Source organism: Palaemon carinicauda, chromosome 45 (genome assembly GCF_036898095.1).
Source record: "Palaemon carinicauda isolate YSFRI2023 chromosome 45, ASM3689809v2, whole genome shotgun sequence".
In the NCBI taxonomy this organism is placed as follows: domain Eukaryota; kingdom Metazoa; phylum Arthropoda; class Malacostraca; order Decapoda; family Palaemonidae; genus Palaemon; species Palaemon carinicauda.
In genome coordinates, this window is record NC_090769.1 from 25,116,365 (window position 1) to 25,132,792 (window position 16,428).

General features: G+C 34.6%; 1 protein-coding gene across 1 annotated transcript in view; it reads left to right on the top strand.

Annotated features, from left to right (window-relative positions):
* The window catches only part of LOC137634742 (uncharacterized), a 141,740-nt gene extending 125,600 nt beyond the window's left edge, over positions 1–16,140 (top strand). The window contains exons 2-5 of the mRNA XM_068367235.1: positions 10,683–10,884; positions 12,286–13,113; positions 13,598–13,795; positions 15,250–16,140. Of these exons, the coding sequence (XP_068223336.1) occupies positions 10,683–10,884; positions 12,286–13,113; positions 13,598–13,795; positions 15,250–15,407 (1,386 nt within the window). The 3' untranslated portion in view covers positions 15,408–16,140. The remainder of the gene's footprint in view (positions 1–10,682; positions 10,885–12,285; positions 13,114–13,597; positions 13,796–15,249) is intronic.
* Positions 16,141–16,428: the final 288 nt, after the last annotated feature.

Genomic DNA, 16,428 nt, shown 5'->3' on the forward strand with positions numbered 1-16,428 from the left:
AGTGGTGGTTTATAGCAAAGTGATTTTAGCCTTCTGGAAGCATTGCAAACGTTATAGAGGCGGAAATTGTTGAGAATTAATCATGATTATTTTGTAGTCACAAACCTGATTTGGAAAAGCAGAAGGCTTCGAGATTAATTAACTGAATCGGAAAAATAGGTGAGAACGGAAAAAAATATACAAAAGCAAAATTAACAACAAAAGAGGAATAACCAAGAAAAATAACTCAGGGGGTAATAAACCATCAAATTACTCTCATTTGAACGTGGTCCCCCCCCCCAAAAAAAAAAAAAAAAAAAAAAAAAAACACCGAAATGGCACCCAGATAGGACTTCGGTAGTTCAAATAATTCATCAACTTGATTTGGAAAAATCCTTCTATAAATTTTCAGCAGGGACAAATTCTTTTATAGGAATGTGGCACTGAACCTCATTAAAGAGAAGGCGAGGCTGAAATAACATAAAAATCTAGTATTGCATCTTAGATGATATTTACAAAAATCTAGAAGAAGAGGATGGACGCGGATTTAAGTATTTAATAAAAAAAAGAAATGGATAATTGAGGTAAACAAATGTCGGTGCCGATTTTGGATAAGAAATCTCATATAACTCTAATTTTTGTGCAATATTCTAAATTTGGAATCGGCTGGCAAACCCAAAACAGAGGAACAGTACTCAAAACATGGCAGGATAAAAGTATGAATAGAGGACCTCAGGATAGCCGGGTGACATAGTGTTTCTGTATTAGTCTAGGTCAAGATTTTGGTCTAGGTTTCGCGTGCTAATCCTTCTGCTAGGAATGGCAGGCAGTTAATTCTAATAGCCAGGCCTTCTCCATCATGAGGCTCAATACTACACAGTATTCTAGAAGTTTTATTCCAGCTGTTACCAAGTTGTGGAATGATCTTCCTAATCGAGTAGGTGAATCAGTAGAACTTCAAAAGTTCAAAGTAGGAGCAAATGTTTTTATGTTGACCAGGCTGACATGAGTCTTTTTATTGTTTATATAGGACATATCTGTTTTGACGCTGTTACTGCTTTTAGAATGAAATATTGTTAATTTATTCTCATCATTTATTTATTTCCTTATTTCCTTTCCTCACTGTGCTATTTTTCCCTGTTGGAGCCCTTGGGCTTATAGCATCTTGCTTTTCCAACTAGGATTGTAGCTTGGCTAATAATAATGATAATAATAATACGAAGATGGCAGGATATAAAAGTGAATATGTTGTAAAATCATTTGAGAAAGTTGGCGGTATACTTAAGACTGGCCACAAAATTGAAAGAAGATTTTGAAAATACCACAATAGGTTGCCAAAACTATGGACGGGGTAATAACACAACTTATTTCAAAGTAGAAATTGATACAAATAAAACCAAATACATTCATTAAGATTATTGCTTGCTGCTACAGAAAAAAATTGCAAAAGTAAGTATAAACTAAAACACACTGCATCTATCTAGTAGTTGAAATAGTGACCTGAAACGTGTTAGCAGAGGGTGCAGTTAGGAACCAAGAATCAGGTGATTATTGTTAAATTACATTTGGATATGCTCACTATCATCAGTATTTAGAACTTCCCCCGTTGTATATTCACAAACTCTTAAGATTATTGCACCAGGAAATTCTTAACTGATAATTGTGCATATTGTCTCTGAAAGTGGGCCAATAGCCACGCATGGTGTGGCTATTAAAGGCTTCAAAGGCCGCTCATGAATGGCAGGGGCAAGGGACAGTAACATTACCCTATCGAGCAGGACAATGCCCTAGAGACTGATCATATATATATATATATATATATATATATATATATATATATATATATATATATATATATATATATGATCAGCACCCAAGCCCCCTCTCCACCCAAGCTAGGACCAAGGAGGGCCAGGCAATGGCTGCTGATGGCTTAGCAGATAGACTTATAGGTTCCCCAAACGCCCCATTTGTAGCTCACAAGGATGGTGAGGTTACAGCGACCAAAGAAACTTACGAGTTTGAGCTGGACTCGAACCCTAGTCTGGTGTTCAGCAGTCAGGGACGTAACCGCATCAGCCTGCCAAATAATCTTTTACTACACCGCGGCTCGCTCCGCTTGCAAATAAACATGATCTCATTGCTCCTGTGTTCTAGCAAGCTGTACATGGATGTGCTGTGTACGCCATCTTCGAGGCTCTGTATTAAAGTATCATAATTACCTATAATTCATATGATATCCCTCAAACGGCCTTTTCTCCACCGTGGCTCGCTTCGGTAGAAAATAAACTCTATATCATTGCTCCTCTGTTCTGACAAGCAGTGTATGATGTGCTGGGCACGCTATCCGGCCAAATGAGTCATTATTTCCTGGTGCAATACTCCTGGAAGATTTGTGAATAAGATGATTTCATGTATTTTTTTATTTTCTTTTAATTTTACGGGCACTTAATCTATAATAAATATAATTCTAACCCATCTAAAATATCAGACAAGTATTTGTGCATGTTTATATGCACACCCGTAGTACGAACATATGGCATTTCAACCACTGCGTAACCACGTAGACTTCATTGGATTACATTAAATTTAGTCATTTTCTACAACTTTGAGAAGTCTAGAAAGAACTGGTTTTCTAGACGCAGCTATATATGGTTGTGGTGGTCGATGTAGTAACGTCCCTGACTAGTGAACGCCAGACGGGGGTTCGAGTCTCACGTAAACTCGTTAGTCTCTTTGGTCGCTGCAACCTTACCATCCTTGTGAGCTAAGGATGGGGGTGGGGATGTGAGGTTTGGTTGAGTCTATAGATGTATCTGCTGAGTCATCAGCAGCCATTGCCTGGCCTTCCTTGCTCCTAGCTTGGGTGGAGAGGGGTCTTGGGCGCTGATCATATGATACATGGTCAGTCTGTAAGCCATTGTCCTTCTTGAAAGGGCAATGTCACTATCCCTTGCCTCTCCCATTCATGAGTGGCCTTTAAACCTTTAAACACGTCCAATCATAGAATTCAATACTTTAATACTAACTCCTTTTCAAATTATAATTTTGAAAATTCAAAGGTAAGACCTGAGTTGGCGGTTGTAACGAACACCGATAGCAATAACAAAATTTTAACGGCACAAAATCCTCAGTTATACAAATAACCACAGGTATCATAAAACTTCCGGATAAATACTTAGATAATTTCTCAATAAGTCCTGAAATCCTTCTTGCCGTAAACGACGTGTCTTTTCTCTCACGAAGGATCTGCACTTTCGCTGGCTGTAGCGGTGGAACGGACAGCAGCGGTGTTGATTTTTAAAGTCTTCGATTCGATGTTTGCGGATTTACATCTCTTCACCGAATATTATTTGCCATATAAAACAGGAAGTAAGGTTATTTTGGTTATGGTTTATTTTTATGTGGCCCGATGATGGTATATTTCACGACCTCCTAATCTACACTTAAAAAAAAAAAAAAAAAAAAAAAAAAAAAAAAAAAAAAAAAAAAAAAAAAAAAAAAAAAACGAAAAGAAAAAAATTGATAATCTTCGTGTGTTCGTTGTGGGTTTCTATGATTTAATGCTTAATATAATTTATATATCCTTATCTTAATCCTTATGTCCAATTTCAAAAGAATAGTTGAAGACCACGTAATTCATATTTCTACGAATCTAACAGTTGAATCTAGCACTCATATTGAGTTAAAAGTAAAGATTGAAAATTTCATCATTAATTTATCTATGGTACAGGTAAAATAAGCTTAGTTGCAATAATAGGAATAAGCTTAGAAGCTTTACGCCTATCCATAATGTGATAGAGTGCCCGAAAATTTATTTAGCGGAGTGAGCAATTAGGAACCAGGAAACGGGAACCATATAGAATTTTCTTTCGATGTTTTGAATGCTAATTTTTATAATGAAAGACGTTTCTTGAATTAGGTAATTTTATAAAGAACATTGAAGATGAAAATGTAAGCCAAATACAGTTAATTCTAACAGCCAGGCCTTCTCCATCATGAGGCTCAATACTACGCAGTATTCTAGAAGTTTTATTCCAGCTGTTACCAAGTTGTGGAATGATCTTCCTAATCGGGTAGTTGAATCAGTAGAACTTCAAAAGTTCAAAGTTGGAGCAAATGCTTTTTTGTTGACCAGGCGGACATGAGTCTTTTTATAGTTTATTTATGACATATTTGTTTTTGATGTTGTTAATAGTTTATATATGACATGTCTGTTTTGACGTTGTTCCTTATTTTAGAATGATTTATTGTTAATTTGTTCTCTTCATATATTTATTTTCTTATTTCCTTTCCTCACTGGGCTATTTTTCCCTGTTGGAGCCCCTGGGCTTATAGCATCTTGCTTTTCTAACTAGGGTTGTAGCTTGGATAATAATAATAATAATAATAATAATAATAATAATAATAATAATAATACACTTACCATAAACAATTACGTCGTAGTCCACCCAACTTAAAAGGCTCAGCAATGACTTTCAAACACCTCACAGGATAAGGAACGGTGGAATATTGAAAAGACAATGGCAACGTGTCTCTCCAAAACCTACCTTTCATGCGTGAAACGCATTAAAAAATATTATAAATCTTTACTGACACGTTAGATTTATAGGTATTCCATTCGTACATGCAGTGACTGATTAGTCAGCTAGGAAAATAAAAGGAATAAGAATAAATCGAGTCACTTTTCATCACATGTAACGATGTTTACTCACTTCGAGTAAACTGTTTGACGACGCAACATTCTTTGCATATTCCGCGAACAGTAATGATTTTTTTCTCTAATTCCGGGTTTTGGGAATAAAATATTTATTTGGCTGCGCTCTTGAAATGGGTGTAGCCTACGTAAAATGCTCGTGAATTACTTCCTTTGGAGTTTATCTAAATTTTTACATTAGTTTCCGGCATGCATGGGTTTAATGGAAGCATTAGACTACTCATCCTAAGACAGTTTTTTTTTCCGTAGGATTCTAGAAGCATTAGACTACTCGTCCCTAGACAGTTTTTTTTTCTTCTTTTTTTTTCCGTAGGATTCTAGAAGCATTAGACTACTCGTCCCTTGACAGTTTTTTTTTCTTCTTTTTTTTCCGTAGGATTCTAGAAGCATTAGACTACTCGTCCCTAGACAGTTTTTTTTTTTTTCCGTTGGATTCTAGAAGCATTAGACTACTCGTCCCTTGACAGTTTTTTTTTTCTTCTTTTTTTTCCGTAGGATTCTAGAAGCATTAGACTACTCGTCCCTAGACAGTTTTTTTTTTCCGTTGGATTCTAGCCTTCATACTTTCAAGAGCCGTTTTTTTAGGATTAACTTCTGATTAGCCCTTCCCCATTCCATATTTTCCTCTAGTTTCCTCTTTATTAAATAATGATTACAATGTAAAAATTATTAACAAAATGGGCATTTTCATAGATGATTAAAAATATTGCTCCCTCGGCCCTCTGACAACACGATAGTTGTTATTATTATTACTTGCTAAGCTACAACCCTAGTTAGAAAAGCAGGATGCTATAAGCCCAGGGGCTCCAACAGGGAAAATAGCTCAGTGAGGAAAGGAAACAAGGAAAAATAAAATATTTTAAGAAGAATAACAATATTAGAATAAATATCACTTTATAAACTATAAAAACTTTAACAAAACAAGTGGAAGAGAAATAAGATATAAGATAGAACAGTGTGCCCGAGTGTACCCTCAAGCAAGGGAACTATAACCCAAGACAGTGGAAGACCATGGTACAGAGGCTAAGGCACTACCCAAAATTAGAGAACAATGGTTTGATTTTGGAGTGTCCGTCTCCTAGAAGAGCTGCTTACCACAGCTAAAGAGTCTCTTCTACCCTTACAAAGAGGAAAATGGCCACTGAACAATTACAATGCAGTAAGAAGAATTGTTTGGTAATCTCAGTGTTGTCAGGTGTATGAGGACAGAGGAGAATATGTAACGAATAGGCCAGACTATTCGGTGAGTGAATATGTAGGCAAAGGGAAAATGAACCATAACCAGAGAGAAGGATCCAATGTAATACTGTCTGGCCAGTCAAAAGACCCCATAACTCTCTAGTGGTAGTATCTCAACGGGTGACTGATGCCCTGGCCAGCCTGCTAATTTGGTTTGTTTAGCAGCGATTAAGTGTCCTGAAAATTACCTCGCCTGTATCACGCAGGCGGCCAAAGCGTTGACACAATAAACCTCGCTGCCATGTTCGCCGTATTTACCCATAACACTGAAATTGTTTGGCAAATATCTCCGGGTGAAAAATCGCTTGGGTCCACTCTAGAAGAGCCATTATATGGACTCACTCTTTGCGCTTGGCAACTGACTTTTTCTGGTCATTCATTCATTTAATATTGCCTTGCCTTTTAAATTTGCAATAACCATTTACATTTTATCGTCTTTATCAGTTTAATAACTGCATTCTGATGTTATAAATGTACGTCTGCGTGCACATAAATACATTGGAATGCAGAATAGACTTACAACCTTTGGCAAGCAGCTCTTCTAGGGGGACACTCCAAAAGCAAGCCATTATTCTCTAGTCTTGGGTAGTGCCTCTGTACCATAGTCTTCCGCTGTCTTGGGTTAGAGTTCTCTTGCTTGAGGGTACACTCAGACATTATTCTACCTGTTACCTTATTTCATTTCCTCACCGGGCTATTTTTACCCTTTTTGAAGCCCTTGGGATTATAGCATTCTGCTTTTCCAACTAGTGTTGTAGTTTACCTAGTAATAGTAATATAATTTTGTTGGTACTATTTTCTTTTATTATAATTTACCACTATATATAGTCCATTTCTTTTAGCGATGCATATTTGCACCGACTCGCAGCGGTGCCCTTTTAGTTCGGAAAAGTTTCCTGATCGCTGATTGGTTAGAATTATCTTGTCCAACCAATCAGCGATCCGGAAACTTTTCCGAGCTAAAAGGGCACCGCTGCGAGTCGGTGCAAATATGCATCGCTAAAAGAAATGGACTATAGTTCAGTTTTTCATGTTAACCCACTCGGATGAATCAAGAATTATTCCAAATTCGTTTACACCACATTCATACGTTTTCATATTGATATACAAATTAGAAATGAACAACAGACTTCGCAAATGGAACACAAATTATCATGCTTTTAAGCCTTTTTTGAATTACGACCAATTCCATCGCAAATCGCGAGTCATTTAGTCGTAACTCGGATCCGCCCCAATCTATATTACAGGTAATGTTTCATTTTTATTCGTTAAGGTTACTTCAATTTTGAAGAAATTTTGCTGTATTAATCACCATTTTTTGTTTCTGTCCACTAGTTTATCTTAGCAATTAGTTACGGAAGCACATATATCAAATTGCATCTAAAACTGTTTTAGTCCTTTCTTGCGATTATTTTTTTCCAGGAAACTGTAATTCTAAAACTTTAACTAATGTTATTTTTATAATATGCTGGGTGCAAAATGGGCCTAATTTGACACCTGGTTTTGATAGTGAATTCCTTCATATATATATATATATATATATATATATATATATATATATATATATATATATATATATATATATGTATATATATATATACAGTATATGTGTGTGTGTATTATGTATATATATATATATATATAAATATATATATATATAAATATATATATATATATATATATATATATATATATATATGTGTGTGTGTGTGTGTGTGTGTGTGTTTATGTGTGTATGTATATATATATATATATATATATATATATATATATATATATTATATACATACATATATATGTATATATACACACATATATATGTATACATATATATAGATATATATATATATATATATATATATATATGTATATATATGTATGTATACTTGTATATATTTATATAAATATATATACATACATATATATATATATATATATATATATATATATATATATATATTATATATATATACATACATACATATATATATATATATATATATATATATATATATATATATATATATATATACATACACATATATGTATATGTGTGTAAGTGTATATATATATATATATATATATATATATATATATATATATATATATATATATATATATATATATATATATATATATATATATATATATACAGACACTTGCTCTTCTCTTGCTTTCCAAGTGTTGGTTTTAAACACGTTTTCCATTGTATAAACAAAATCATTAATATTATTATAAGATTAAGTACGGCAATTTACGGCTTGTGGGCAAATGATAATACGTAAATGTTCTGATTTTCCTGACTTCCAGTAGGCCTAATGTATGTATTCATATGACAAACTTGCAGCAAATGTTTTTATGTTGAACGGGCTGACATAAGTCTCCTTATAGTTTATATATGAAATATCTGTTTTAATGTTGTACTGTTTTTAAAATATTTTATTTTAATTGTTCATTACTTCTTATATCGTTTATTTATGTCCTTATTTCCTTTACTCGCTGGGCTATTTTTCCCTGTTGGAGCCCTTGGATTAATAGCATCTTACTTTTCCAACTAGGATTGTAGCTTAGCCAGTAATAATAATAATAATAATAATAATAATAATAATAATAATAATAATAATAATAATAATAATAATAATAATAATAATAATCCCTCGTGTGGTAAAAGAAAGAAGTATGGGTTAGACCTACGCATAAAGATAAAGCTAAATGAAATATAATGATAAATGTCTAATCTTCTGTACCTGAAGCTCTTTCGTATATGTAAAAAAATATTGCCTCCAGAGAGGCAGCTAGTCCCTAAAATAACTCCAAAATAAAGTTCCAACAATTCATAATAATTAACGTTACGTAATCTATCAATCCTGACAGAGCGAAGCTAATTTTACCACGGAGAGCTAAGTAAAGAGTCAATACAATTAATTTTGATCTATAATGCCACGGGCCTGAATTGCTGCAATTATAGTGTTGTTTCTCAATAAATAAAAAATTTGACAGTTTGGTTACATAGGAACTTGCGTGGCCAGGAATAGAAGCCTAAGACTTAATTAACAGTTTCAAGTTGCCTGCCAGAGCGTCCTCTGTCTTCAGGAAGGAAGAACCTAAACGAACTTCTCCACTTCAACAGTGTAATGTACTATAGCAAGCGTTTCTATTTTTCCTTTTTTTTTAATCTGGTAATTTCTCTTTTTGGGGGTGACTTTGGGTGAGTTTTCAATCTATCAGAAGACGATGAGAGAAGTTTTAATCTAGATATTATGAATAATGTGTTTCCAGTCTACCCGAAGACGATGAGAGAATTATTAATCTAGATACTCTAAATAAGGGGTTTCATTAGTGTGAATGTCATCTAGATACTCTAGGTAAGATGTTTCATTGGCGCGAACGTCAGCTAGATACTCTAGGTAAGAGGTTTCATTGGCGCGAACGTCAGCTAGATACTCTAGGTAAGAGGTTTCATTGGCGCGAACGTCAGCTAGATACTCTAGGTAAGAGGTTTCATTGGCGCGAACGTCAGCTAGATACTCTAGGTAAGAGGTTTCATTGGCGCGAACGTCAGCTAGATACTCTAGGTAAGAGGTTTCATTGGCGCGAACGTCAGCTAGATACTCTAGGTAAGAGGTTTCATTAGTGTGAATGCGTAATGAAATTGTCTTAAAATAATTTATAAAAAAAAGAATATTTGATTCTGATATTCTTACTCTTTAATTTTCTCCTTTTATAAGAAATACCGTTTGAAAAACAAAGGATTTATGTGGTTTTTAAGAAATCAAAACTCTTCTGGAACAAGACATCTGATTCATTCCACTATGTGAATCTAATTTTAAAATAATCTATTTTAAATATTTTTTAACATAGCCAATCAATTTCATCACTTGCGTGGGAAATTTATGAATGTACGTAGCCTACAGTTAGCCTACATGCTTGACTGTGTATTACCTTCTTCTTCTTGATATGTAATAGTTTATATGATAGCGAACCATACCATAACCAGAATTTTTTTTTCCTTTACTATGGATCCCAATCTCTAGTTACGGCTCATTTTCCCCTTGCCTAAACATACACCGAATAGTCTAGCCTATTCTTTCCATAGTCTCCTCTGTCCTCACACGCCTTACAACACTGAGATGACCAAACAATTCGTCTCCGCTCAAGGAGTTAACTACAGCAAATTGTTTATTGGATACTTTCCTCTTGGTAAGGACAGAAGAGACTCTTTAGCTATGGTAAACAGCTCCGCTGGGAGAAGGACACTCCAAAAGCAAACCATTGTTCTCTAGTCTTGGGTAATGCCATAACCTCTGTACCATGGTCTTCCACTGTCTTGGGGTAGAGTTCTCTTCCTTGAGGGTACACTCGAGCACACTATTCTATCTTATTTCTCTTCCTCTTGTTATTTTGAAGTTTCTATAATTTATATATTATAGATTTATTTTAGTGTTGTTATTCTTAAACTTCTCGTAATATATTTCCTTATTTCCTTTCCTAACTGAGCTATTTTCCCTTTTGGAGCCTTTGGGCTTATAGCATCCTGCTTTTCCAACCAGTGTTGTAGCTTAGCAAATAATAATAATAATAATAATAATAATAATAATAATAATAATAATAATAATAATAATAATAATAATAACATGGGAACTTTCTCTGTATTTCAACTCCTATACCAAAGAACCCAGGTTAGCATAGTTAAGAAAAACACAAATTATCTTATTTTTCACATCAATAGTTCCTATTTACTTTTCAGATGGCGAAGAGAGATCAATTTCATTGCTGTTCTTCCATCTCCATTCTTCTCGTGATGCTGACAACGACGTTTGAGTTATTTCCCGCAATGGCGCTGGCGTCGTCTTTCTACCAAAGGTACAACGAAAGCAGCCGATGTGGTCGCGTGATTGGACAATCTGTCGTGCATTCTTTGACAACGTGTGCTGCTATATGCAGCGAAGGTAACGAGGGATTGATATTAGATTATTTTAGAAAGTAGAAGTAGAATTTGTTTGTTTTTAAATTGCCCTGCCCTATGTAAAACAGGGGTATTTGCGTTGACGCCAAAAGTTAGTATACAAAATCACTCTCATGCATTTTTTGACAACTTGTGCTGCTATATGCAGCGAACGTAGAAGTATGTCGTCATTATTAACGAGGGATTGATATTAGATTAAATTATATTAGAAAGTAGAAGTAGAATATGTTTTTTCTTATATTGTCCTAGCTTAAGTAAAACACGGGCTCTTTTGTTGGAGAGGAAAGTTATTTGACAGATTATTTATACAAAATCTTTAGGATTAGTGGTGTGAAAAGGTGGTTCAGTTCTGATATTAATTACATAAATTCTCAATTGAACTTGTAGAAAAAAGTTACTTGACTTAAAGAAATTGCAAGGGCTGTGTTATGACTATTTTTATCTTTTATTATGAAAATACAATTACATTTTCTTAACATACATTTTTTTTCTTTTATAAAGAAATATTCCTTAACAAATTATATTTTACAATTTTGTATATACATTACAACATCCATTATAATATTATAAAATTAAATTTTTATTTTATTATTTTTCTAAATATGTTTTAAGTTAGAAGCATACTGATTTGTGGAAATATTTTTAAAATGATTCTTATATACAATAATATTTACATTAAATGTATATAACACTTTATTCTTTATACACTTAATAATTTGCTGTTCAGCACTTATTCCCAATTGTCTTGCTATCCAGATACTTGAAATAAAATCTGCTATTATTACTATTGCTATGTTATGACTGGTTGCGTAAGGGAGTAGAGTTGTTTATCATCGGAGTAGCCTATATTTGTTATGATTTCATAATTTCACTACAGTGTATTAATCCTGCAATAGAAAAATAATTCTTTTCTTTTTTAGACTTGTTTCAAGTTGACTATCTGTAGATGCCTCTAAGAAAATGTTTTGTTTGCTTCTTAAAAACCAGTGTTATATTACCCCCACGTGAGTTTAAAAACATTGAAATCAAGACTTTATAGACTTAAAGAAAATTTATAAGCTGGTTTAAGAAATGTATATTTTAATTTTACTTTGAACCACGTATTTTACGGAAATTGTACAGACTGTTGTTTTAATTTAAAGATATAATAAACTTTCCTACATGATTCAATACTATATTTATGTTCCGTGGTGTATCCCAATGCTCCAAAGTTTTGCCTTAATACTAGATGAATATCAGGTGTGCATTACAATCGCTAATAATTAAACCCTAGATATAAATCGAAGACAATTTATCATCCTATTTAATTCGTCTTTTGCGCAACTCCAAAGATTCTCACCAACGCAACCTGGAATTAATGTGATAATTTATCTCTTTCCTGCAGGAAGTAACTGTAGCGGATTTAACCTCGAAGTTCGTGATGCAGGACGTCAAAGGTCATGTCAACTCACAGATTCTTGGGACTCCTGCGTCTCTGACGTGACCTTCAATTTCTATGCAGGACCTCTTGCTTTTGCAACAGAAGCATCCACAACTGCCATACCATCAACTGTAGTAGTTTCAGCTGACGAAACTGTAGCAACTTTGGTGATTACTACAAGTGCGCTTGGAAGCAGCCAAGAATCTACGAGCTCTAGCTCACTGACATCTACTGATTCTACTATATTTACTAGTCTAACAACGTCAGCATTATCTAGTGCCACTCCAACGGAATCCACAACAACTCTCGCTGCAGATTCATCAAGCACTGCGCCTGTATCTACAACTTCAATTACTACAACAGATACAATCGAAGACCCATCTACTACAACAACGCCCCCAGTCTCAACCACATCTGTGACGTCTACTGCCACTACTTCATCAGCTGTATCTACATCTAGCCCTTCGGTAACAACAACAGCGGCATTGCCCATTTCAACTACAACCTCCATGGCTACAAGCTCTGCAACAAGTACCCCTAGTACCACAAATAATATCATAACTTCAACATCTACAACAACACCAACAACAACAACAACGACGACGACGACGACACCAGGAACCACTTCACAATCAACATCTGCTGCCACTTCAAAGTCAACTGCTCAAGAGTCCACTACTATTACCACAACTACGGCAAAATCAAAAGATAAAAAGACCACTGCTCCACCGCTATCGACATCAAACACTACTGCAACTACATTGCTATCTACAACCAGCAAACCAATAACTGGTAAGTTTATAAGAGAGAGAGAGAGAGAGAGAGAGAGAGAGAGAGAGAGAGAGAGAGAGAGAGAGAGAGAGAGAGAGAGTTTGCAGACTATTTATCGTAAAAAGGACTCAAACAATAAACAATGCAAAAGTTAATATATCTCATTTTAATGTTGTTACTGTTCTAAAAAACATTTTATCTTAATTGTGCATTACTTCTTTTGTAGTTTATTTATTTCCTCATTTCCTTTCCTCACTGGGCCAGGATGCCTGAAAACCTTAAATCAATCAATCAATCAATCCTCACTGGGCTCTTTTTCCCTGTTGGAGTCCTTGGGCTTATAACTCCCTGCTTTTCCCACTTGGGTTGTAGCTTAGCTACTACTACTACTACTACTACTACTACTACTACTAATAATAATAATAATAATAAGGCAATACTTTATTGAATGTCAAACCATTTTTCCCTCTTGATGAACTGTGCATTTTGTTATTTCCACCATCAGTAATTACCGACTGCCCTGCAACCGAGACCGGAAGAGCCCTGGTGGGGATCAACGTGGTCCAAGGTCAATCTACCCTGACCCTACATCTCAAGGTAATCAGTCTCGTACCTGATTCCAAGATGATCATACACACGTCTGAGGATTGCTTAGACGACTATGGCATTGTGAACGTGGATTGCGACTTTACGCAGATTCATTGTGAGTATGACCAGGTTTATTGTCTTTAACTGATTAACAAAACGTTTGAAAACGTGATAACGTCGTGCTTTCTTCTTGCAGCTTCTGTTTGATGTATAGATAATAATAGATCGACTGCTCAATATGTTTGGTACTCTAGAAGTTTTATTCCAGCTGTGACCAAGTTGTGGGATGATCTTCCTCATCTGGTAGTTGATTCGGTAGAACTTCAAAATTTCAGACTTGCAGCAATTGTTTATATGTTGAATAGGCTGATATAAGTCCTTTTATAGTTTATATATGAAATATCTGTTTTAATCTTGTTAATGTTTTTAAAATACTTTTTTTTAATTGTTCATTACTTCTTATATCGTTAATCTATTTCCTTTCCTTACTGGGCTATTTTTCCCTGTTGGAGCCCTTGGGTTTATAGCATCTTGCTTTTCCAACTAGAGTTGTAGCTTAGTTAACAACAACAACAACAATAATAATAATAATAATAATAATAATAATAATTCGTTAAATAACAAAACGCAGGAATCCATAATAATATTGTAATTTCGTGCGGTTTCGTGTGATATATCTAAAGTAATAGATTGACTGCATTGTTTCCTTTCCTCACTGGGCTATTTTTCCCCTGTTGGGGTCCTTGGGCTTGTAGCAACCTGCTTTTTCAAACTAGGGTTGTAGCTTAGCTAATAATAACAATAATAACAATTATTAAAATCTCTTGCTTTCAGCGGACTTGTCTGCTTATAGTTAGGTTTCAGCGATATGCCTCGCTTTCAGTGTTTTATTTTTCAATTGAAATCGAAATAATTGATTACTTTGGACAGTTCATTGCAATTCAAGTTTAGCTCTTTTGTACTGATATAATGTGGAAATATTAGATCAGCAATTGCAATTTAAAATAATTCAAAATAATTCTATGGATTAAATAATTCTGATACTACATCAAAATACAAATATATCTGTGTAATGCAAAGGTCCTTTTTATCTTGACATGAAGCTTGTATTGAGAGTAAAAAATAGTTTTAATGATCACTAATTAATAGAAATAATCCTCTTTTGGGGTTACTCTCTTTAGGGCTTAAACGTTTAAAGTAATTACATTAGTTTGGGGTAATTTTCATGGTTTGAAGGTAATTCTAAGGTAATTTTGGTTTTACTAGCTTAAAATTTAAGAAAATTGGAATATTTTTTAAGGTAATTTAAGGTAAAAAGCAGCTACATTTAAGGTAAATGCCACATGGCACATACTCTCTTTAGGGTTTAAACTTTTAAAGTAATTACATTAGTTTGAGGTAATTTTCATGGTTTCAAGGTAATTCTAAGGTAATTTTGGTTTTACTAGCTTAAAATTTAAGGAAATTGGAAAAATGTTTAAGGTAATCTAAGGTAAAAATCAGCTACATTTAAGGTAAAGGCCACATGGCACATGCTCGAGTTTAAACCCTATTCTCTCTGCATCACAGGTCAGTTAACAAGCGATGGCATGTGGAAGGAGTGCGAGACAATAACAGTCATTAACATGGAAGCCTTGTGTCCACCGGGCATGCTAGTCGTTAGCATTTCGACAACGCTGAGTAGAGTGGCTAGCCATATCAAGTGTTGCAAAGCAAAAGGGTGGTAGGTCTTGTCAACGACAGACACAAAGAACTTGATTTGATTTTGAGGAAGTTTAGACAACTGAAGACGGAAAATAAATTAGTGTTAGCTGCCTCTGTGACTGCCTGGTTGTAAGGTAACTTTCCTTGGTGCTACTATAGCGTGATTCCTACCCTCATTTTCTGTTCTTACCTCAATATGGCGATTCGAATCTACTATAGCGTGATTCCTGCCCTCATTTTCTCTTCCTACCTCAATATGGAAATACAAATCTACTATAGGGTGATTCCTACCAAGCAAGCAACCAAATAATGTAATATTCCCCTTCCAAGGTGTTATTGCAAGAGTAACACCTCAATTAAGCGTTACCAAACCAACTAAACAAGCAGTGTAAACAAAAAGACCATTTTACTTAACCTAACCTAATGTGCGTTTGATGGATTTTTCAGCATGTAATATACAATAGAATAGATCTAGTGTCAAGAAGTATGTATTATCTATTCTCCTTTGGTAGGAACCACCTCATACCCGAAAAATAGGGTAGGAATCATACTATAGTAGAATCCTGATGGTAGGAATCACACTAAAGTAGAATCCTGATGGTAGGAATCACACTATAGAAGAATCCTGATGGTAGTAATCACACTATAGTAGAATCCTGATGGTAAGGATCACACTATAGTAGAATCCTGATGGTAAGGATCACACTATAGTAGAATCCTGATGGTAGGAATCACACTATAGTAGAATCCTGATGGTAGGAATCACACTAAAGTAGAATCCTGATGGTAGGAATCACACTATAGTAGAATCCTGATGGTAGGAATCACACTATAGTAGAATCCTGATGGTAAGGATCACACTATAGTAGAATCCTGATGGTAAGGATCACACTAAAGTAGAATCCTGATGGTAGGAATCACACTATAGTAGAATCCTGATGGTAGGAATCACACTATAGTAGAATCCTGATGGTAGGAATCACACTAAAGTAGAATCCGGATGGTAGGAATCACACTAAAGTAGAATCCTGATGGTAGGAATCA